The sequence below is a fragment of the Lithobates pipiens genome, unplaced genomic scaffold, assembly GCF_037356315.1.
Source record: "Lithobates pipiens isolate NorthernLeopardFrog02 unplaced genomic scaffold, aLitPip1_a1.2 Scaffold_13, whole genome shotgun sequence".
In the NCBI taxonomy this organism is placed as follows: Eukaryota; Metazoa; Chordata; class Amphibia; order Anura; family Ranidae; genus Lithobates; species Lithobates pipiens.
In genome coordinates this window covers 6,304,634-6,330,109 of record NW_027507718.1, presented here as the reverse complement: position 1 = coordinate 6,330,109, position 25,476 = coordinate 6,304,634, and the positions used below count along the sequence as shown (strand labels likewise).

Here is a 25,476-nt window from a genome sequence, read left to right as displayed (position 1 = left end):
TGCCCTTCCTGACAGGAAGAGGTAACAGGTCGTCTTCTTTGGCAGCCATCTTGGGTGCTGGCATGCCCTTCCTGACACTGCCCCTCCCCAAAGGGCAGCCTCCGGATGCCCAACTTGGCCCACTTGTCAGGATGGGAGTTCTTGAAAGCCTGAACCAAATCTTGGGCATGGATATTACCTTCGGGTTCCCAGGAGTTGTCCTCTGGCCCATACCCTTTCCATTTTATCAGGAACTGGATCTGATTTCTTCTCTTCCTGCAGTCTAAGATTGTTTCTACCTCAAACTCTTCCTCCCCGTCAATAATTACAGGTCCAGGCGGACCGGAACTTCGTCCTGGAAAGGGGTCAGGAATGGCAGGTTTCAACAAAGTTATGTGGAACACAGGGTGGATTCTAAATGACTCAGGCAACTCTAATTCATACGCAACCTCATTGATCCGTCTCTTCACCGGAAAGGGTCCTATAAATTTAGGGCCCAGTTTCTTCGAGGGACAGGCAAGTTTCAAATTAGTAGTTGCTAGCCACACTTGGTCACCAGGGTTCAAGATCAATTCTCCTCTTCTTTTCCTGTCAAAAACGTCCTTATTGTATGCCTGTGTCTTGGCCATTGTTTCCTGTAGAAGTTTGTTATTGGCGTTGAAGAAATTTATAGTTTCGGAAACAGCTGGTACAGGGGAATCTGGAATTGTATTAGACAAAAATGGAGATTGCTTTGTAGCAGAGTGTACTGAATTGTTATAAGAAAACTCGGCCAGGGGAAGCAGAGAAGCCCAATCCTCTTGAGAAAATGAGGAGAAACATCGCAGGTACTGTTCGAGGGTCTGATTAGTCCTCTCTGTTTGCCCATTTGTTTGTGGGTGATATGCAGAAGAAAATGAAAGTTCAATCCCGAGCGAATCACATAAGGCTCTCCAGAATCTGGATGTAAACTGCACCCCACGGTCGGACACAATATTGGCCGGAATCCCGTGAAGCCTTACGATCTTCTTGACAAAGGTTTGAGCTGTTTCTCGAGCAGATGGTGTGCCCTTCATGGGCAGGAAGTGTGCCATCTTAGACAGCCTATCGACAACTACAAAAATGGTGTTGTGGCCCTCAGATGGGGGGAGTTCTACAATAAAATCTATTGGAAAAAATCTATTGAGATCATCTTCCAAGGTCTAGTGGGAACTGGTAAGGGTTTTAGAAGACCCCAGGCTCTGGATCTGCTGGTTTTATTGCGGATGCAAGTGGTACAAGATTCTACATATTTCCTACAATCTTTCTCCACCCCCGGCCACCAAAATGTCCGTTGTACTAATTCAGTTGTCTTGCCAATGCCAAAGTGACCTGCCAGCACATGATCATGGCATCGCCCCAGAATGGCCATTCAGAGGTTTTCCGGCACAAAGACCTTGTCTTCGTGCCAAAGTAGCCCATCCTTTGCCAGTAGAGAGACCCCAGCTGGTGAAGGGTTCCTTACTAGAGTTTGTTTAATTTGTTTTATTAACTCTCCTTGAAGCAACATGAAGTTTCCAGGGGATAGAATGGTATCGGGAGATGAGATTTCTTCAGGTTTGCTGAACATGCGTGATAGCGCATCGGGTTTTGTATTCTTCGATCCGGGCCTGAATGTTAAGTGGAAAGTGAATCTAGAAAAGAATAGTGCCCACCTGGCTTGTCGGGGTTTCAATCTTTTTGCTGTTCTTAAATACTCGAGGTTCTTATGATCTGTATAGATCAAGATTGGGTGTGCAGCCCCTTCTAGCAGGTACCTCCATTCCTCCAGAGCGGCTTTGATGGCCAAAAGTTCACGGTCCCCGACATCGTAGTTCCTTTCAGCATTTGACAGCTTGCGGGAAAAAAAAGCAACTGGATGCAGTAGAGCCTTAGCTCCCTGCCTCTGGGATAATATTGCTCCGACCGCTGTTTCTGAGGCATCTACTTCCAAGACATAGGGCAGGGCTGGATCAGGGTGTTTCAGGACAGATGCAGATGTGAAAAGTCTTTTTAGGGTGTCAAAAGCTTTCTGAGCTTTTGGAGACCAAGAGAATCTTGTACCTTGCTTGGTTAAACTTGTAATGGGGGATATGATTGCAGAAAAATTTCTGATGAATTTTCGATAAAAATTTGCAAACCCCACGAAACGTTGGACACCCTTCCTATCAATGGGAGCAGGCCAATCCAGGATGGCTGTAACCTTCTGGGGATCCATCTGGATGCCTTCAGTGGAAATGATTAAACCCAGGAATTGGATGCTTTGGCGTTCAAATACGCATTTCTCTGGTTTTGCATACAGTCCGTGTTGTCAAAGGCGACTCAATACATTTTTGACATGACTACGGTGGTGATCTAGAGAGGGAGAGAAGATTAGTATATCATCAAGATAAACGACAACAAAAAAATCCAGGAAATCTCGGAAGACATCATTGATGAAGTGCTGAAAAGTAGCGGGAGCATTGCAAAGTCCAAAGGGCATTACGAGGTATTCGAAATGCCCAAACCGTGTGCGGAACGCCGTCTTCCATTCATCCCCCTCTCGTATGCGAACCAGGTTATAAGCACCCCGAAGATCCAATTTTGTGAAAATAGTGGCCGTACCGAGTCGCTGGAAAAGTTCAGGCACAAGTGGAAGAGGATAATGTTTTTTTACAGTGATCTTGTTAAGTTCACGGTAGTCCACACAGGGGCGTAATGAGTGGTCCTTTTTTTCTACAAAGAAGATCCCCGCTCCAGCAGGAGATGTGGAAGGTTGAATGAACCCCTTTTTAAGGTTCTCATCAATGTAGTCTTTCAAAGCAACAAGTTCAGATTCAGATAGAGGAAAGATCCTGCCAAAAGGAACTTCAACCCCAGGGAGGAGCTCAATTGGACAGTCATAGGCCCTGTGAGGAGGAAGCGTTTCTGCCCCCTTTTTGCTGAAAACTTCCAAAAAGTCGTGGTATGCCACTGGAACAACTTGGCGAGCTTCGGACTCCACATCAATGCACAGCAGGTTCTGATGATTCTCTTGCCAGCAATGCTGAAGGCAATAGGGGGAAAGAAACTTGATTTCTTCCGTAACCCAGTTAATGTGAGGGTTATGAGCTTTTAACCAAGGCATACCCAGAATGATTGGGAACAGAGGGGAGGCAATGGCATCTAGGCGTAGAAGCTCTTGATGGTTCTTGGCAATAGTGGTGGATAACGGGATGGTTTCATGAGTAACCAATCCAGATTTAATGGTGGATCCGTCTGCCAGATGTACAGAAAGTCTCTGAGCCTTGGGTAGTAGAGGAATGTGATGTTTGGCAGCAAAAGCTAAATCTATGAAACAGCTGCAAGCTCCAGAGTCAATTATAGCGGGAGTCTGGATAACTCCTCCTGGGAGCTGCAACAAAATGGAAAGAGCAAGATGAGCAGAGTTATTGGGTAGAGATGGAGGAGAAGCAGATGTAACTGAGAGGCACTTACGGATTTTGACTGGGCAAGACCTCACATAATGTCCTGATCCTCCACAGTACAGGCAAAGATTTAGCTGGCGTCTGCGCTGGCGTTCTTCCGTAGTCAAAGAAGGGCGGAGGAGACCAAGCTGCATGGGTTCAGATGCATCTGAAGCGGATGCGGCAGGAGCGGGTGAAGCGGGACTGAAAGAACCAGGCACTCTTGGAAGCATCCATACTGGGCGTGACTGGTCGGTGGCTCGTTCTGACCTACGTTCCCTTAGGCGGCAGTCAATCTGGATTGACAAATTTATAAGTGTCTCCAAGGTGGAAGGAACACCTGTTCGTGCTAGCTCGTCCTTGAGCTGATCAGAAAGGCCCATGCGAAACTGGTAACGCAGGGCAGCATCGTTCCAGCTGGTATCGGAACTCCATCGCCTAAATTCAGAAACATAGTCCTCCACGGCCCTGCGACCCTGCCGAAGCATGTGAAGAGCAGCTTCCGCAGTAGCGGCTTGCTGGGGGTCTTCATATAGCTGAGCCATGGCTCCAAAAAAAGAGGCTAAGTCCGTCAGAGATGTGGCCTTTTGTTCAAGGAGCCGGTGGGCCCAGGCCTGCGGTTCCCCCTGAAGCAAGGAAATGACAAACCCGACCTTGGTGGCTTCCAGGGAGAAGGTGCGTGGTTGTAGCGAAAAATAGAGTTTGCATGCATTGCGAAAGGCTCTGAACTTGTTGCGTTCTCCTTGGAACTTTTCAGGAGTTGGAACTCTGGGTTCAGGTGGTAGCATAACAACTGCGGGGGTTGCTGACATCCCAGAAGTGGAAGGTGCTTGAGCAGGAGCAGAGGCAGACAAGGTCTGTATTTGGCCTTCCAGCTGGGTATAACCCTGTTGTAAGTCTTTTACGGCTTGGGTTAATCCGGCTAGGTGTTGGCAGAGTTCCTCCATAGGAGAGGGTCCTCGCACAGGCTCGGACATGGCTGTCTGCTACTGTCACGTACCTGGTGATGGAGCCTGATATGCAGAGGACGGCCTCTCTTACAACTCTGACTTGGAGCCCCTGATAGAGCTGACAGGAAGCACCGAGATGCAGAGTCGCACGAGTGCCTGGTGGGATCGCTGAACCTGGAGCTGGATCGGAGCACTCGGCCGGGCTGTAGAGGTGTCTGTAGAACTCCCAGAGCAGTGATAGGCAGGTAGCTGGAACAAGTAGACAACTGATCCCCACAGGCAGGAGTGCAGATGCAGCAGAAGGGATGGTGGCACCCTCAAGGCTGAAGAGAAGGCATTCCCTGGCCATCTACAAGTGTTTCTGTATATATATTATATACTTGTTCAAACAGAAACTGGTGGACTGGTGATAGCGATCACTGATCAGAGAGATAACAAGATTCTATAATAATAAATCCCCCCCACAACACAGGCAGCCTCTGAGGCTATCACAACACTAGCAGCAACACTAGTATCACTATAAGGTTCTCACACTAACACAATAGCATCAGATTATTAGGAAAAAGCTAAGTTGAACTGTAGCTTGCTTCACCATTGTTCTGCTGCTGTGCTTATGCTTAATAATTATGCTTAATAATAATTCGGGTTCTCTGACAAGTGACAATTCAAACGGACCAGCTAAGATTGACTGTCTTCTGAAATGATTCTGTGTGTGTGTCTCTTTCTCTGCTAGCAATCGTAAGTGAAAGTAAGTTGGCTGTACGTGTGTACTTAGTTCTAGCTATTTTACTGCTCCTTCTCTTTGGTTACAATCAGCCAATAACATTCATCATCATCATTATTTTTATTTTACTTCCCCCACCCAATTCCAGAATCTTTTCTCTCTGTCGAATCTTTTCTCTCTATGTCGAATATTTTCTCTCTGTCAAATCTTTTCTCTATATAATCTTGGACTAATAGAGGTAAGGTGAGGCACATTCGACCACAGGTTCAATAGACACAGATTGTTATTGTCAGAGTCACGTCGAATCTCCTATTCTATATCGAACTGTTGTAACAACGAAAACTAAAATAAAGCATTTATTTATGTCGGATCTTTCGTTTTTTGGATTCTGCGCTTTCGTTATCGTTAGTCAAAACGAAAATACCTGAAATTCGGACAAAAACGAATGCACATGTCTAGTGTTGTATTGTATTTGAGCAGAGAAGAAGAGATATTGTCATTGTGTGTATTAATAGATTCAATAAACAAACAACTTTCCAAACTACGAATCATTATCACGAATCAATATACATACATAAATATTGAATTTCAACTAATATAAAAGAAATTATAGCGGATACGAATGAATTCGACATGATTCGCTAATTCATTAAAGATCTAATGAAACAAAAGGTCAACTCAAAGTAAATCTTACAATCCAATCAGCTGATTAATTTTTTGCTGGAGGATGGATAACTGGCAAAGTGCATTCCTGGGAACTGAGTGAGAAGGGTGTTGTATGTATTGTATTTGAGCAGAGGAGAAGAGATATTGTCATTGTGTGTGTTAAAAGATTCAATAAACAAACGACTTTCCAAACTACGAATCATTATCATGAATATATATACAAACATAAATATCAAATTTCAACGAATACGAGCAAAAATATAGCGCACATAATGAATGAAATCGACATGAGATTCAGTATAACGAATATTGACACTCTACAGAAATAACGAATTATCCAAAAACGTATTAACATAACGAATATAACAGAACGAAATTATATATCTTACAAATGACAATGAACCAAAACTAAACGAAATTTTTCGTTGTGCACAAGTCTACCATGAACATAAACAAAAACAAAAAAAAACTATTGAGCTTCGAGGGTCATAGCTCGATTACCTGGGGTCACAGAGGCCACAAATCTGGTCAAAAAATTGGGGCTCCTGCGATCTATGGTTTCGGAGATACGGGGCTCCTTGCGCAGCTTTTTAGAAGCTTCATACAGAGTGCAAGTTTAACCACTTCAGCCCCAGAAGAATTGACCCCCTTCCTGACTAAAGCATTTTTTGCGATTCGGCACTGCGTTGCTTTAACTGGCAATTGCACGGTCATGCGACGTGGCTCCCAAAGAAAATTGATGTCCTTTTTTCCCCACAAATAGAGCTTTCTTTTGGTGGTATTTGATCACCCTTGCGATTTTTATTGTTTGTGCTATAAACAAATAAAACAATTTTGAAAAAAACGCATATTTTTTACTTTTTGCTATAATAAATATCCCCCAAAAATATATATAAAAAAAATTTCCTCAGTTTAGGCCAATACGTATTCTTCTACATATTTTTGGTAAAAAAAAAAACGCAATAAGCGATTATTGATTGGTTTGCGCAAAGGTTATAGCGTTTACAAAATAGGGGATAGTTTTATGGCATTTTTATTTAAATGGCAGCGATCTGCGATTTTTATCGTGACTGCGACATTATGGCGGACATATCGGACATTTTTGACACATTTTTGGGACCATTGTCATTTATACAACAATTAGTGCTATACAAATACACTGATTCCTGTGTAAATAACACTGGCAGTGAAGAGGTTAACCACTAGGTGGCAGTGTAGGGGTTAAGTGTGTCCTAAGGGCATGTTGCTAACTGTGGGGGGCGTGGCTGTGTTTTACAGATCACTGATCACTGCTCCAATCTCAGGGAGCAGAGATCAGTGTCACTGTTGCTAGGCAGAACAGGGAGATGCTTGTTTACTTTAGCATCTCCCTGTTCTTCCTCTGTGAGGCGATCGCAGGTATCCCCACGGCGATTGAGTCCGCGGGACACGCGACCGGACTCACGGAGCTTCCCGTGGGCATGCAATCGGGCTGCCGGCGGCGCGGGCATGCACGCTCCCACTGCCTCTTAAAGGGCAATGTACAGGTACGTGATTTTGCCTGTACCTGCCCTTCTGCCGATGTATATCGGTGTGGGGTGGTCGGGAAGCGGTTAAATACAAGCTGGCACACTCTATTTGCAGCATTCTGAGAGGATGATCTCACAGTGCCTCTCCTCATTTCTTGTTATAGACACTGAGCTCAACGGACAGCTTGGAGTCTTGGACCAATGCTAAAGTACCATTGGCCCAAGCTGTCCAATAAAAATGCTGCAGTGGAGGCACGCCTCTCGCTGCAGTGTCAGAGAAGGGGGCATGTGTCTAAAAGACAAATGCTCCCATCCAGCCCAGACCTCTTAACTAAAAGGTATAAGATTTAGCCACAATCCCATGTTTTTCTCACACAGTTAAGAGGGAGAATGAGAATCTGCTGCTGTTGAAAAGGTACTGTTTTAATCAAGCCACATGATATATTTATATGCTATATGTTATAACATAAAAATGTATTATTTATCTATTTACTGTTAACTTCTGTAATTTGTCCGTTGAGCCACCTGCTTGAGTATAGTTTTTGAAAATATCATAAATTACCTTAAAAGCAATAATTATTTGTATATTTCTTACTTAAGGTAATTAAACATATATATATTTTGGCAGACACCATAGAGATATAAATGGTGGTCATTGAAACTTTTTATGTCACACGGTATTTGTGCAGCAATTTTTCAACCGCGTTTTTTTTTTTTTGGAAAGAAACTGTTCATGAATAATAATAATAAAAAAACACTGAAGTTAGCCCGATTTTTTTTAATGTGAAAGATGATGTTATGCTGAGGAAATAGATACATAACATGTCATCACAATGGGCATCACTGATTGGCATGCATTATTGTTTGGCACTGATTGGCATCCATTAGTACAGTATAACACCAATGCTGCCTATGAGTGCCCACCTGTGCCGCCTATGAGTGCCCACCTGTGCCGCCTATGAGTGCCCACCTGTGCTGCCTATCAGTGCCCACCTGTGCCGCCTATCAGTGCCCACCTATGCCCATCTGTGCCGCCTATCCATGCCCATCTGTGCCGCCTATCCATGCCCATCTGTGCCGCCCATCCATGCCAATCCGTGCCAGCTATCAGTGCCAATTTGTGCCACCTATCAGTGTCCATCCGTGTCGCCCATCCGTGTCACCCATCAGTGCCGTCTGTCAGTGCCGCCTATCAGTGTCCATCAATGCCACCTCATCAGTGCCACTTCACTGGTGTCACATCATTGGTGCCCATCAGTGCCGCCTTATCAGTGCCCATCAGTGTAGCCCCATCAGTGCCCATCAGTGAAGGAGAAAACATACTTATTTACAAAGTTTTGAAACTGAAACAAAAAAAACATTTTTTTTTCAAAATTTTCGGTATTTTTTTATTTGTAGCGCAAAAAATAAAAACCGTAGAGGTGATCAAATACCACCAAAAGAAAGCTCTATTTGTGGGAAAAAATGATAAAAATTTCATTTGGGTACAGTGTAGCATGACCGCTCAATTGTCACTCAAAGTGCGACAGCGCTGAAAGCTCAAAATTGGTCTGGGCAGGAAGGTGTTTAAGTGCCTGGTATTGAAGTGGTTAAATATCGTGCCTGGGGGGCGTCTATAGTATGCCTGTGAAGTGGCACGTGTTTCCCATGTTTAGAACAGTCCCTGCACTAAATGACGGATTCAAATTAACGGAAAAAAGTAATTTAAAACTGCTTGCGGTTTTAATGTCATGTCTGGATTAGGCAATACGGATGAAAATCATTGAGAAAAAAATGGCATGGGTAGCCCCCCTGCCCATTACCAGCCCCTTTGGGTCTTGTACAGATATTAAGGGGAACTCCGTACCTAAATTAAAAAAAGGAAAGGCGTGGGGCCCCCAGGCCCTATATACTCAGAACAGCAGTATATAGGCGGTGCAAACAAGACAGGGACTGTGTAGGTTTGTTGTGTTAAGTTGAATCTGTTTGTAATTTTCAACTGGTACATTTTTAAAGTGTAGCTCCAGTCAAAAAAAATATTTTTAAGCTTTTTGGAAAACATAGGGAAGGGTTATCACCCCTGTAGAATTTTTTGGGCCGTCCTTCTTTTTTCATCTCACTTCCTGTTGTCTCCTTCCGTTTGCAAGTAGGAGATGTTTGTAAGTTGGATGTTTGAAAGTAGGGGCCTGCCCTATATGCTCTGCAGAAATGGGGGCCTAAGGTGTTGGTGTTGCCACAACACTGTAAGCCCTCAAAGTGACTCTTGGTGGGCGCTGGAGCGCCCTGCTGTGAACAATTATATCAAGAATTGTAATTACATGCCATTGTTGAACAGTGGTAGAAAAATTGGGCCTTTGGTGGTTGTGGTGGTGGTGCTGGTGCTACAACACTATAAGTCCTCACAGTTACTCTCGGTGGGCGCAGGAATGGGCCCTGCTGTGAAATATTATATCAAGAATTGTAATTACATGCCCCTGTTAAACAGGGGCTGAAAAATTGGGCCTTAGGCACTGCTTGCTGGTGCCACGACACTGCAACCGATCTCAGATACTCTAGTTGGAGTGCAGGAATGAGCCCTGCTGCAAAGCATTTCATCAAAAATTGTAATTACATGCCCCTGTTAAACAGGGGCTGAAAAATTGGGCTGATAGCGTCACCCAGAACCAAAAATGTTCTTCCAAGCTATCAGCAGGATCATTGAGGAGGAAGAGGATAGTCAGTCAACATAACAGGTCCAGGATCAGGAGTTTGTAACCTCCCAGTCTCTGGGAACGTGTTGCACAGACCTTTCTGCAAGGCCTCCTGGAGATGTCTCATCCTCTGCTCCCTCTGTGATGGCAAGATAAGGTCCGCAACCTTACCCTTGTACCGTGGATCAAGGAGAGTGGCCAGCCAGTAATGGCCCCTCTCCTTGATCCGAAGAATACGAGGATCCTTCCGCAGGCTTTGCAGGATCAGGGAGACCATGCATCGTAGGTTAGCTGAGGCATTCGGTCTGGAGTCCTCTGGGTCACTAAGGACAACATGATCCGCAGCCACCGTCTCCAAGCCACGTACAAGTCCACATGTATCTTGGCACTGTAAATCATCCCTAAAAGACTGCTGCTGCTGATGCTGAGTGCAAGGCTCCACCTCCATGCTGACACAAGCCTCCTCCTCCTCCTCCTCTTCCTGTGTGATGGGTGGGGCAGCAGGAACACTGTCTGGATAAAGGGGGCCTTGAGAGGCAAGGAAGTCCTCCTCTTCCTGCCTCTGTTCTGCCTCAAGTGCCCTGTCCATTATTCCACGCAGCGTGTGCTCCAACAGGTGGACAAGAGGTACAGTGTAACTAATGCATGCACTGTCACCGCTCACCATCCTCGTGGCCTCCTCAAATGGTAACAGGACAGTGCATGCATCCTTGATCATGCCCCACTGGCGTGGTAAGAAAAAAATAAAGCTCCCCTGACCCTGTCCTGGTGCCGTAGTCACACAGGTACTCATTGATGGCCCTCTGCTGCATGTGCAGCCGCTGCAGCATGGCCAAAGTTGAGTTCCACCTGGTTGGCATGTCACATATAAGGCGGTTTTTGGGCAGGTTCAACTCCTTTTGGAGCTCTGCCAGCCGAGCACTGGCATTAAATGATCAGCAGAAATGCACAGTCTTTCCTGGCCTGCCTCAGTACATCCTGTAAGCCCAGGTACCTGCCCAAAAACTGCTGCACCACCAGGTTAAGGACGTGAGCCACACAGGGCACATGGGTCAGTTGTCCCTGTCGGAGGCGGAGAGGAGGTTGGTGCCATTGTCGCAAACCACCATTCCCGGCTTAAGCTGGTGTGGCGTCAACCATCTCTCGGCCTGGCCCTGCAGAGCTGACAAAATATCTGCCCCAGTGTGGCTCCTGTCTCCCAAACAAACCAGCGCAAGCACGGCATGGTATCTTTTTGCCTGCGTACTTGCGTAGCCCCTTGAACGCCTACGGAGCACCGCTGGTTCTGAGGACAGAGCAATGGAAGAGGCCATGGAGGAAGAAGAGGAGGAGGGGGTGGAGGAGAGAGGTGTGTCACAACCAGTAGTAGCATTTTGGAGGCGTGGTGGCGGAACAACCTCCAACACTACTGCACCTTGTCCTGCATCCTTCCCAGCTGCCAGAAGAGTGACCCAATGGGCTGTGAAGGATAGTTAACGTCCCTGTCCATGCCTGCTGGACCATGAGTCAGCGGTAATATGCACCTTACCGCTGACCGCCCTGTCCAGCGAGGCATGGATATTGCCTTCCACATGCCGGTAGAGAGCCGGAATCGCCTTCCGTGAGAAAAAGTGGCATTTGGGGACCTGCCACTGAGGAACTGCACATTGCACAAATTCAAACTCACGGAAGGGGGCCGGGTCTACCAACTGAAAAGGCAGCAGTTGAAGTGCTAACAATTTAGCCAAGCTAGCATTCAACCGCTGGGTATATGGATGGCTGGGAGTGAACTTCTTTTTCGATGGTCCAGCAGCTGGGGCAGGGAAATTTGCCTGCTACAATTGGACGTGGGTGTACTGCTAGCAGAGTGCCTGCAAGTACTTGGCTGTGACACACCTAATTCTACACCTTCATTCCTCTCAGTGCAGGTTTCAGAGAGGACTGAATGTCTAATGGGGTTGGAGATTCCAGCTGATGAGGAGCAAGGAGAGGTCCGGTTCTTTGGTGTGGGTCTTTAAGGTACGCTTGCCAACTAGCTGCATGGCAGGTCAACATATGTCTGGTCAAGCATGTTGTGCCCAAGCAGCTGATTTTTTGGCCACGCGAGATACGCTTGAGACATATGTTGCAAATATCTGATGCACTCGTCTCAAAAAAGGCCCAAACCAAAGAACTTTTGGAATAACGTGCAGAGGCAGCGCCCTGCACAGGCGGAGCTCTGCGGTGTGATTCAGTCGGTGTGCTGCCCCTTAGCTGGCCCCCGGAGGGCATCCTGCCTCATTGGAGATGTGCAGCTTCCTCCTCCTCCTCTCTTCTATCAGGCACCCACATGGAGTCAGTGACCTCATCATCCCCTCCCTCTTCATCACTGGAGCAAACCTGGCAGTATGCTGCAGCTGGTGGAACATGACTGCCAGATTGCTTTCCTTCTTGAGCATCCCCTCTCTCTGCGCTCACACTACTGCCTTCCTCTAGCTGGGTATCATCATCAGAGCCTTCAGGTGTATATTGTGCTGGAGGCACACAACACCCACTGTAAATGCTGCAGATGCCTGTATTAGAGAACACCAGCAATAAAGGGTAGCTACAGTTGTATACTGTGCTGGAGGCACACAACACCCACTTTAACTCCTGCAGATGCCTGTATTAGAGAACGCCAGCAATAAAGGGTAGCTACATGTGTATACTGTGCTGGAGGCACACAACACCCACTTTAACTCCTGCAGATGCTTGTATTAGAGAACACCAGCAAAAAAGGGTAGATACAGGTGTATACTGTGCTGGAGGCACACAACACCCACTTTAACTCCTGCAGATGCCTGTATTAGAGAACACCAGCAATAAAGGGTAGATACAGGTGTATACTGTGCTGGAGGCACACAACACCCACTTTAGCTCCTGCAGATGCCTGAGAAAAGAACACACTGTCCCTGCCTATCCTTCTCTCCCTGCAAGCTGGAACACACTACACAAGGCCGCTGCGCTGGCAGCCTTATATAGCGTGGGGCATGTACTAAACCCCCTGAGCTGTAATTGGCCACAGGCATCCTGCCTCTGGCCAATTATGGCTCTCCTCACTGCCAGCGCTGTGATTGGCCAAGCATGTGGGGTCACAGTGCATGCTTGGCCAATCATGAGCCAGCAATGCACTGCGATGGCTCAGTGCATTGTGGGCCGTGAGCGCCACACGAATTTGGCACGAATGGCCCATAACGTTCGGTATTAGCAGAACGGGTGAACACCTGGTGTTCGAGTCGAATATACGTTCGACTGGAACACCAAGCTCATCCCTAGCGGCGTATGTAACCTGTGTGTATCTGGCTCTTATACTAGCCAGTGCCTCACCAGCCACTGACCTCACCGCACATCCCTGTTGTAGACAGTATCTTCTGATTTCTTCTGATTTATTTAGATAGCAAAAAAATTCTCTATGTATTCTACAGTACATTAGTTCATGTTCTCCTAAGAAATTAATTTAAAACATTGACAAAACAAAGAGGAAAGCAAGAATAACTTTGTGGAAATAAAGATAAAAAACCTCTAAGCCACGCACCCTGGAAACCACAATTATAAATATAACCAAATATAGAGCAGCGTGTAGTATAACCAAAGGTCAAATAGCGAAAGGAAAATTAATAATTAATTCATAGGGTGCTCAAATGTATAAGTAATATTAAACATATGATGAACAATACAAATAAATATATAAAAGAAGGTGTAAATCAAATAATGTTCAAATGTGAATATGAATTTTCAATAAAGTCCAAAACAGCCACCACCGACGATTCTTCAATCAAATGCACAGTGATGAATAAATTCAGTGACAGGAATAGAACGTGCCGTCTTCCACCAGTTTAGGCAAACATCCTACTCACCAGATTCATCAGACACCATGACAGGTGTTAGATAAGCAGAAAGATCTATCGACATGTATCCACCCATATAAACGCCTCTCGTGAGCAATGTCAAGATGTGACCACCCATGCAGACACCTCTCCTCAGCGATGTAGCCGGATGGGGTTTATAAGTGAAGGAGAAAAGAAGAACTCATAGCATAACTTGTAGCCATTTATTCATAAAAATGAATTCCAGTAAAAAAAGCACATAAAATGGAGCCGGTACGCCAAGCTGCATTTCACCTGTGCTACAGCACAATGGCGGTAGTGGGGTATCAAGTAATCCGACACGTTTCATCAGCACGTCTGACGTCATCAGGGGTCATGTGATTGGGTGGCTGTTTTTGACTTTATTGAAAATCCATATTCACATTTGAACACTATTTGATTTACACCTTTTTTATATATTTATTTGTATTTTTCTTCATATTTTAATATTATTTATACTCTTGAGCGCGGTATGAAATTAGTTATTAATTTTCCTTTTAAAACAAGAATAATACTGGGACAACATAATTGTACTTTTATGAGTACATAAAATAGCGAAAAGCAGATGTTACTGCATTTCACTGTCTGTCAAAAGACAATAACTTTTTAAAGTAAAGGCATTGACAGCATGAATAAGAGACTAATAAAAAGGTATAAATATTGCTATGCTATGTCAGTTTAAAACTTGATCATTGTCCAAAGTAGTTCAAGATGTTCAATATGTTTCTGTGAAAACCATTCACATGTCTTAAAGGATTGTGGCTTGTCAACCATGTAAATGGATAAAAATGTTTTGTGACTGTAGTAATTAGATGTTGACATACTGTATATGCAAAGTTTGAATATAAACATACATATGGTCACATAAATACTACTTACAGTTAAAACTCTATTTATTTATTTTTTTTCAAATGATAGTCTGGCAAATCTCTAACATTCTCTACTGATTTAATAAAAGCTGTAAACTTGTAACAATGTTTTTAAGTGTTATTATCTTATATCTTAACCACTTTCAGACCGGACCAATTTGCTGGTCAAAGACCAGACCACTTTTTGCGATTCGGCACTGCGTCGCTTTAACTGACAATTGCGTGGTCGTGCGACGTGGCTCCCAAACAAAATTGACGTCCTTTTTTTCCCACAAATAGAGCTTTCTTTTGGTGGTATTTGATCACCCCTGCGGTTTTTATTTTTTGCGCTATAAACAAAAATAGAGCGACAATTTTGAAAAAAACGCATTATTTTTTACTTTTTGTTATAATAAATATCCCCCAAAAATATATAAAAAAACATTTTTTCCCTCAATTTAGGCCGATACATATTCTTCTACATATTTTTGGTAAAAAAAATCGCAATAAGCGATTATTGATTGGTTTGCGCAAAAGTTATAGCGTTTACAAAATAGGGATAGTTTTATAGCATTTTTATTAATAATTTTTTATTTATTTTTTTACTAGTAATGGCGGCGATCTGCGATTTTTATTGTGACTGCGACATTGTCGGGGACCCACCGGACATTTTTGACACATTTTTGGGACCATTGTCATTTATACAGTAATCACTGCTATATAAATGCAGTGATTCCTGTGTAAATGACACTGGCAGTGAAAGGGTTAACCTGTGGGTGGCAGTGTAGGGGTTAAGTGTTCCTAGGGGTATGTTACTAACTGTGGGGGGGTTGGGCTTTCATTTAGTGTACACTGATCTCTGCTCCAATCACATGGAGCAGAGATCAGCGTCACTAGTTGCTAGGCAGAATGGGAAAATGTTGTTTATACAGCATTTCCTCCATTCGGCCGCTCCGTGAGACAATCACGGGGATGCCCGCGGCGATCGAGTCCGCGGGTCCCGCGACCGGACTCACGGGGGTCCCGACCAGCGCGGGAGCGCGCCGCTGGCGGCGCGCTCCCGATGGCACGGCGGCAACGAATATTGGACGTACATGTACGCCAATATGCCTGCCCGTGCCATTCTGTCGACGTACATCGTCGTGCGCTGGTCGGGAAGTGGTTAAGCATATCTTATTATGATCTTATTATCATTAAAATTAACTGGCCAATTTACTAAAGGAAAGAGTGGAAAGTGCAAGATCTGGTGCAGCTCTTCCTAGAAACCAATCAGCTTCCATTTTTTTTTTCAAAGCTTAAAGCAGTTGTAACACCACTTGTTATGTCTCTACAATCCACTCTGTTAGATAATAATATGTACCCCACTGTATGTCATTTATTTAAAAAAAGCAGATTTGTATTTTATATCAGAGCGTCTCCCATCGCTCACGTGACTCCTTGGCTCTCTCCTCTCACAGTCTGACAGCTAGAGCGGGAGGAGCCAAGAACTCCCGCTGATGTCAGCCCAGAGGAGAGAAAGCTGAGGAGTCACGTAAGCATCGGGAGATGCTCTGATATAAGGTATAAATAGGCTTTTTCTTCAGAAGAAAAAAAGGAGAGGAAAAATTAAGGAATTAGAGACAAGTTAATCAAGGCTTAAAAAAAAAAAAGCTGTAGTAAACTGCTGGGTGCATTTTTTTCCCCTAACCTGCAAGGTATTGTCATAATGTGCTAGCATGCATCACATACTCGCACATTATGTTAAACTCACCTGAAAACGAAGCCTTCCGGTGCCACGCTGTCACTGCTGCAGTCACTCCCATCTTCATCCAGTCTTTCTTCTGGGAGCTGCCAAGACTCTGAAGCCCAGCCCAAGTGACCTTTTCTTCATGGCGCATGAGCGAGTGAGGTCATCGGCTGCATGTACAGTAAATATCTTCTAAACGGTGCATGTTTAGGAGATATTTACAGTACCTATAGGTAAGCCTTATTATAGGCTTACCTATAGGTAAATGTTAGAGATGGGAGTTTACTCGCACTTTAATTAGAGAAATGTAAGGACAACAAGGGTTGGTCCTAAACACATGTAATAACATGAGTACATGTCCTTATATTTCTCATCTCATGTAATTCCAAAATTGGGATTGACTCATAAAAACTGGAGAAAAAGTGTGACCTGTAGCAACTGTAGCATAATTCCTGTATAATTCTTTAGTTTAAGGCTCCATTCACACCATGGTTCACAGCATGGGGTCCGGTGCATCCCTGTTTACTGACTCAGATGCGAATCAGGTCCGAATTTTTGCCTTAATTCGCACCTGAATCAGACCAGATGATGAACAGGAACCTTTCCAAATGCCAACCGTGGCCGCCTCGAAGCTGTGTGAACTGGCTCCATTGATAACCGGTCACATTCTCCTGTCATGCGAATTGGATAAGGAGAAACCTGCATCCAATTCGCATATATGTGAAAAGCAAAAGCGAAACCTGATTAGTTGCTATTGACAATAGCCCCACATTTGCTTTCATTTTTTAAGATGTTCATAGTTTTCACCTGCTTTCTTCTAAATGCAGAAGTGTTATAAACATGTTATCATGTCTGTTATCCAGAGTATGTGTTCTGTCTGTTAATATCAACCCATGAAAACTATTTTCCCTAAGATTCAGTTATAAAGAAAAAGCATTTCATGGTCAGTTATAGTAACCTGCTGTTAAATTATGAAAGATTCCAGAAAAGCCTCTTTAATACAATGACAGGTCAGGTGGTTTTCATAGGTTCAGTCGCACAGTTTCTGGTGACCAGGAATACTTTGGGCTACCCCACTATAGTTCCCATCTGTATGTAATTATAATTGTTTTGGAGACATAATACAAAAGAAGTCATCATGTTGTGTGATGATATAAGTTGTTGGAAATTAGTTTTAGAGCCTGATTCATCAAAATGTGATAGCATTTAAAGCATGGTAAAGCAACAGCTTTAGTTATCATAAGTATAATAGCAGCTTGATGAAGAAGGTACTCGTGATTTTTTTTGGATTGTAGCAAAGAAGGTGGTAAAGGTAATTAACAGTTCTGATATGATATTCCCTCAGTCTTACTGGCCATATCTGTAGCCGGACATAGATTCTTGATGTGTTCTTAATGTAAATCCAAACCTTAATTAAATGTTTGTTTGATTTTTTTCCTAAATACTGTTTTCACATTTTTTTTACATCTGTTGTTCTCTGTGCTGTTGAACTTCTCCACCCATTTTACTCGCTCCAGTCCTTGCAGCAGATAATTGTTTAAAGTCGGAATCCTGGCTATGGTAGACCATGCCTGCTCAACATGTGTTGGCATGGCCATTTGTAGTTTCCATCAGGACTATGTGTGAAGTGCTGGAGGTTTATTGGGAAATAATTGTAACCCCATAACAGAAAGTGTTAGTAAGCAAGAGCCTTCATGGTAGCATCATTATGTAGTTTGTTATGAAAATCTGCAGATTTAAAGAGACTGAAAACATCTATTGAAAGTAGATGAATATGTTATGGTCTTTGTTGGATTTTATTGGTTGGATTGAGATCTTTTTTATTCTTATAACCAAAGTGACATCTCTGATATGTAGGGGTTCATTTTAGGGCTGTGGAAATTAAAGATTAATTCCTTGATTAATCGTTAATTTTTTTGATCAATCAAAATTCTTTTGATTGGTACTCACCTCTCTGCCGGCTTCCGGGTCTTCAGGGAGTTCCGTCGGAGATCCAGTAACGTCACGGACATCGATGTCAACTGATTCCTCCCCCTTCCCCAAGTGCCTCTGTCTGCTAACGAAGGGAAGGGGGGTGGAGTCTGGTGACGTTGAATTTCTGATTGAACATAACGCGTACAAGGGAGGGGCTATGCATGATGTCACCCACTGCTGCCATACGGAACTAACATGATTGTCGGCTTTACATGCTGTGTTTTTTATCATCTTTATGTGAGTAGTTTGTGTTTGAACACAAAAATGAAATCTTATACTTAAGCGGTGAGCACTTAGATCTTTTCTTTCTACCCATGACCTGGCATCCTTGCTGAGATCTAAGGAAACGTGAGAGATGTTTATGGTCTGTGTTAACCCTTTTGATACCCGCTTGCATGACCACCTGTTTGCACAGGGGTACATGTCATAAGGTGAGAGTGATTAGTTAGACCGGGGGTGGAGGGATTGTCATGCTACTGTGGACAAAAAAAATTACTTATGTCAGTGCTACAGTTTGAATTTAAAAAGTATTTGCGCGAACTGTGAAGATAAGTCATGGATTGTGGAAACTAACTAGTGTCGGGTGATTGTACATAGTGTATACCACATTTAACACTGACTAATGCAGAGTTACAATGCAAGTAGATCAGCTAAAAGTGGTTGGATCTGTATGTGACAGATCGAGCTCCTTGAGTCGATTCAGTTCGCATTGCAGCGCTATACAAATCATTCATTCATTCATGTGCGTTGAAATTAATTGAAATTAGTCGATTAAACGATTTTAAGAAAAACGATTAATAGAACACGAAAATTTTAATCAGTAACAGCCCTAGTTAATGGGCGGCACAGTGGTGTAGTGGATAGCACTCTCACCTAGCAGTAAGAAGGGTCGCTGGTTCAAATCCTAACCATGACACTACCTGCCTGGAGCCTGCATGTTCTCCCTGTGCTTGCGTGGGCTTCCTCCAGGTACCCTGGGCTTTCTCCCACAATCCAAAGACATGCAGGTAGGTTAATTGGCTTCTGTCCAAAAAAATGGCCCTAGTATATGAATGGGGACCTTGGATTGTGGGCTCTTTGAGGGTAGGGACCAATGTGAGTGTGCAATGTACAGGGACAATTGTAGACACTCACTCAGGTTGAACTGGATGGACTGGTGTCTTTATTCAACTCTACTAACTATGAAACTATGAATTTACTAAAGGCAAATAGGCTGTTTAATTTGCAAGAGAAGTTGCACTTTTGTAAGGAATGTTTCCCCAGAGCTTAGTGAATGTGGTGAAATTTCACTTTGCAAAGAATATCCAATCATGTGCAAGGAAAATAAAAAAACTGCATTTTAACTTGTAAAGTGAAAAGACAATATGCCTTTAGTAAATCAACCCCACCGTTTCACAGCAGGCCTTCGGTGAACCTTTTTACTAATGATGTCTTTTACTTGATGACTATGTTTTTTACCAACCCACTGAAGTCTCTACCTAACTTTGTTGCAGAATTAGAAAAATCTAAAAAAATCTCAGGACTCCAGTTTTACAATAGCAAATGCAGGGCCCTCAATAGTAGTCTCCCCCAGGAGAACTTCTCTGAACTGCAGACCTCCTTGGGGATCTAGCCATTTACCATACCATTTTCAGCCAATTTACTCTAGTTTGCTTTGACAACTATGCCTCCTCCTCGAACCATGGAAGAGATATCAAATGTCTTGGCAGGGACGCATAGTGGCGGCCAAAAAGTCCCCCTTTTCAAAACTGCTTTACAGGCATACCCCACTTTTAAGTACACAATGGGGTTCATTTACTAAAGCTGAAAAGTGCAAAATCTGGCTCACTTCTGCATAGAATCCAATGAGCTTCTAAACCCAGCTTGTTCAATTACCGTAAGCATTTGTAATAAAGCATGCAAGCTCATTGGTTTCTATGCAGAAATTAGCTTGATTTTGCACTTTTCAGCTTTAGTAAATAAACCCCATTGTGTACTTAAAAGTGAGGTATGCTTGTACTTATTTTGCATTTTCCTGTTTAAAGTACCCCTCATATACTTTCCGTAGTCCAGAACTAACTGCTCTCCTTTGACTGGACCAAAGACAGACCGTGTGTAACCTGCAAAACCCTTTTTCAAACTAGACATTGTGGCGGGTTTCCATAGACGCACTGGAAATGAAACCCTATCTTGGCACAGACTTTACTGTGGATCACTCCACAAATGCGGAAACAGAATTCATCTGACACTGGGGTGCGGGACAATGTGAAATACTCTGTAAACTAATGTACTCCTACGCCTCACTCACAATTCTTATCGCAACATCATGTTATGGATCTAGAGGAGTGGAAGCAGATATGAGAGACCACAGTTCACTACTCCATAAACGCATTTGCCATAAAATTCAATTACAAATTGCTTGTGGTGCAATGGTGCATGGTCCCAGAATGCTTAGTTTATAGTTAAAGTTTGTATCCACGGTCTCGGAAAAATATATCTGGGGATGCCAGTCTCTGGGCACCCACCCAGGGCCAGGAGAAGGAGTAGGCAGGAGGGGTGGCTGCCCTGGGCACTGTGGTACACTGTGAGATGGAGAGGCACCACAAGGAGTTGGGGGGGATTTGTGTTGGGTGGGAGAATTTGGGGGACAGCAGGGGGTAGGATTGTTCTAGGAGGGGAGGTTTGGTGTGTATGGAAGGAAAGGTGATTTGGGGGAATTTGTGTTGGGAGGGAGATGGGGGAAGAGGATTTGTGCTAGAAGGTGGGATTTTGGGGGGTGTGCTAGAAGTTGTGATAGGTACAGGAGGAGGGGATTTGTGCTAAGAGGGGAATTTTTTGGGGGGGGATTTGTGTCAGTAGGGATGATTGGGAGGGGGATTTGTTCTAGGGAGGAAATGGGGGGGGGTTGTGCTAGGAGGGAAGATTTGTGCTGAGAGAGGGGATTTGGAGTGGGGGGGAGATGTGCACTTGGGGGGGGATTTGAGGAGTAGAGGATTTGTGCTAGGAGGAGTGATTTTTTTTGAGGGGTGTGTGTGCTGGGGGGGTTTGGGGAGAGAGAGGATTTGAGCTGAGGGGGAGTGGTGGGGGGTGCAAATATTTGTGCTGGGAGGGGGAATTTCAGCCGGAGGGGGGTGGATTTGTCCTGGGAGGAGGGAGAATGTATGCTTATGGGGTAAGCATACAGATTAGTGGTCAACTTCTTTTTTGGGGGGTGGACTTTTGCTAACATATAAAGCTCATACATCTTGGGGGCCCAGTTTAGCATGTTCCACCCTGGGCTCTAGATGGCCCTGTCTCAGCACTTTACCCACATACATAAATGGTGGAAATGTCCCAAGATCAAGAGGTTTTGGACCAGTGTGTACCATTTAGTGTACACAATACAGGGAATGGGGTATATGAAAGTCACGCAAGGAAGCACTGTTGAATTTGAGACCATCAGAATGTATGAACTCACATTTTTGTTTCCTGACAATTAGTTCACCATGGTAAAGCAACCTCAGACGGAAGCCTAGTGGCCCTCCATCCCCACAATGGTGAAGGTAAAGCATAACATGATTATGTGTTTTTTAACCCATCAGAAAATGGCCATGAGTTTTAAGATGCACAGTACAAAAAACTTGCCTATCTCCTATATATGTTGCTCATTACACCTCCACCTATATTCTTCCTGTTCATGGATACATGCATACTAACCGATCATTGGAGCAGTAGTGATGGATGCAACCTCACCTTTCACAATACAGTCATAACTCCATTTAGGTTCCAACCTCTTTAATATTAAAGAAGGCGTTTGTATGTCAGGTTCTGCTGCTGTTGTTGCTAGAGCTAAGACCTAAACTAAAGAGCTTTCTGAAAAGAAGAACCGTAATACTCACTTCTACTCCCTAGCATTGGTGTTACTGGGAGCACCAAAAGACAATGAGTGCTTAGTTTCGTTTTTTGTCATATGTCTCTTCCGTATTAAAAAGCCTGCCTGTTCACAACTTTTATTTTAAATAAAAGAGCGGTCCTTTGACTCATTACTTCCTTTGCTGCTTTATGCCTTCTGACATATAGGGGTTGATTTACTAAAACTGGAGAGTGCAAAATCTGGTGCAGATGTTCATGGTAGCCAATCAGCTTTTAACTTCAGCTTGTTCAATTAAGATTTGACAAAAAAAAAAAACTGGAACCTGATTGGTTTCTATGCAGAGCTGCACCAGATTTTGCACTCACCAGTTTTAGTAAATCAACCCCATAATGACAGTTGATTTTGAGAACAAATATGAAGAGAAATAGAGAAGTAGAATTTTCACGAACTATGCATAAACATTAAAATGTTTCTCTAGGCAATAGTTTTAGTTTTGTATAGAATACATAATGGTTGAAACTGCTGTCAGGTTTCTATTGCTCTGTGTCCTATCTGTCCTAACGACCATTGTCACCATAACAGGATGTGAAGGGAAAACAAACTAAAGCTTGCCATATATGTTACAATCTGATTGTATAATCTCTGTACAAATCGCATTCAATTTATGAAATGCTGTAATGTGAATGCCTATTTAAAAATCTATGCAGTTTGAGTTCAGTGAAACAGTCCTTTGCATTATTAAGTTGGTGATCTAAATGAGATTGTACAATCAAAATGTAATTTGTATGATTAAGATTTACCCTCACTTTATGGATTTCCTTTCACTTGCTGTAGTGTTTCCTTTGCAGGAAGGAGGGGAAATCTCTCTAGCGTGAAAAAACAAAATAAAAAAAACATCTTACTTAATCCAAACCATAATGAAAACATCTGGCTATGGATACACTTTACAGCTCTATACAATGACTACATTTTTTGTTTTGTTTTGTTTTCCATCATTTTTATTGTTTTCTGGATAAATTGTACTAACATGAGGTTATCATATAAATTGTGTCAAAAAATGCTTTGAATGGAAGAATGGTAAATACAGTATGTGCGGTTCATCTGATAATAATAATTTGTACTCTTAACGTAATAGTATTTGTTAAGCATGGATGAACAGTTGGACCATTTTGCAGTTTAACATTCTAGCTTATTTGTCAAAAACCCATTCTAACTTTTTTTTTTTTTTAAAGATAACCTACTATAAATGCATAGTAGCAGTCAATAATTTACATGTTAACTACACATCCTTTTATACATTGAATTTTCTTTCCTTCGGACACATATTGTGAATTAAGACAAAAGCATTACAAAGTAGGCTATTGCTTAATCTGACATAGACTAAACAAATGTATCATATGCCCTTAGTCAGTGTGATTCAGTATTGAAGACAATTCAGAAAGAAGGTAAGGAATGTAAAAAAGTCAGCCAAGTTTAATAATCTAAACAGTCAAAAAAACAACAACAACAAAAAAAGACCAGTAAATCTTCTGCTGTTGTATTAAACGTGTCCTTTATATCTAGAGATAATACTAGCTAGATCTTGTGTGAAAACCTCAAGAATATAGTTTCATTGACCATAACATTGGCCATTAACAGGCATTTCTCCTAACAGTCCAGTTTTTGGGAAGTCTGCAGAAATTACTCCTGACATTTGCAACATTATGTTTAATGGATATGCACTGACAATTCAGAATAGGTAGTTATACTTAAATCAGTCAGTCTACACATGGGCAGTGTATAGTGAGTCTTCACATATACTATTCTCCTTCCCAAAGTATTAGTGCTCTAAAATATAACTTGTCATTATCCTTTGAATTTACAAAGTTCTAAACTCTTTTCTCCTAAAAAAAAAAATGTGCTACATTTTCCTGCTAAAAAAGGGGATTAGCATCTCCTCATTGTTCCAGTTAATAACAAAGGGATGTCACATATTCACATGGTTATTGCTTGCAGTATGACGAACACCGTTTTTAAACCTTATATGTTACAAATACGTTAAAAATGTCATATACAATATCTAGACTTTGTTAAAGGAAATGTAAAGATCATTCAAAATATGGATTGCTTATAATGTTGCTTAGAAGATGAGGATAAATATAGAAAGGAAAACCTTTTTGAAATGTTTTAATGGATTGTTATTTGAAGAGTTAAGTATTAGTATTTCACATTTAGATGGAAAACTATTAGCAGTAGGGATAATATATATATATATATATATATATATATATATATATATATATATATATATATATATATAATATATATATGCAATTCTATTACCTGCCCATTTTCCCATTGATTGAAAGAAGGAGGGCGATGGTACTCCCCAAAGTCGTGGAAACATGTATTTGGAAAATCCTACAAATTTCAGGATAAGTTGCAGGCAGAACAGAAGTCCTAGGACAGTGAAAATCTGATGAACGAGCAGCTCCATGCCAGCAGATTCCTGGATGCACACAGTGCACTGCCTCACTCTCTTAATCGCTCCTTAGTTACTTGCTGGAGAGTTCTTGCCTAACAACTGCTAGGGAGAGAGCACTGAAATCACATGTATCCCAAGAGAACATGCAATGGCTTACAGTTCAGCTTATATGGTTACTCCTTTTCTCCTCCTTTTTTCCTTAAGTTTATAGAGTATCTATAAGAAGAAAATTAAAATAAAATCTCTTTTCTCTTCAATCACTCCTCTCCTCTCGGTATCCTTCCCCATATTATATATCTCTTTCCATATCAGGCTCAAGAGCCTCCAACCACCTTTTTCAAATATTCTCAAATTTCCCTGGGCAACCTCTATGTAGAAAAATATATTTTTCTTTTATCGAACTTTCCTTTATTTGTATTGTCCATTCCACTATTGTTGAGGGCTATATGGAGATACATTTTTGTGCTATTAATTTACGTGCCTGAAAAAGACTTCTTAATACAGGGATATAAGTGAAGTCAGGAATCCTAGATTCATTTATTATACTTAACAGGCAAATACCTGTAATATAATAATGATCATTGAACAACTGCAATTTGTTACTATCATTAATATGTATGTATGTATGTATATATATATATATATATATATATATATATATATATATATATATATATATATATATATAGACACACACACACAGTATCTGATAAAAGTGAGTACACCCCTCACATTTTTTTAAATATTTTATTATATCTTTTCATGTGACAACACTGAAGAAATTATAATAGTGTAACTTTGCTTTCCCCTCAAAATAACTCATCACAGAGCCATTAATGTCTAAACCGCTG

The 25,476-nt window shown here is 42.5% G+C and overlaps 1 protein-coding gene across 1 annotated transcript in view; it reads right to left on the bottom strand.

The window, feature by feature from the left end:
- Positions 1 to 25,085, bottom strand: part of HSD17B3 (hydroxysteroid 17-beta dehydrogenase 3) — a 149,591-nt gene extending 124,506 nt beyond the window's left edge. The window contains exon 1 of the mRNA XM_077474804.1: positions 24,484 to 25,085. Coding sequence (XP_077330930.1) covers positions 24,484 to 24,637 — 154 coding nt within the window. The 5' untranslated portion in view covers positions 24,638 to 25,085. The remainder of the gene's footprint in view (positions 1 to 24,483) is intronic.
- Between the last annotated feature and the right edge of the window lie 391 nt (positions 25,086 to 25,476).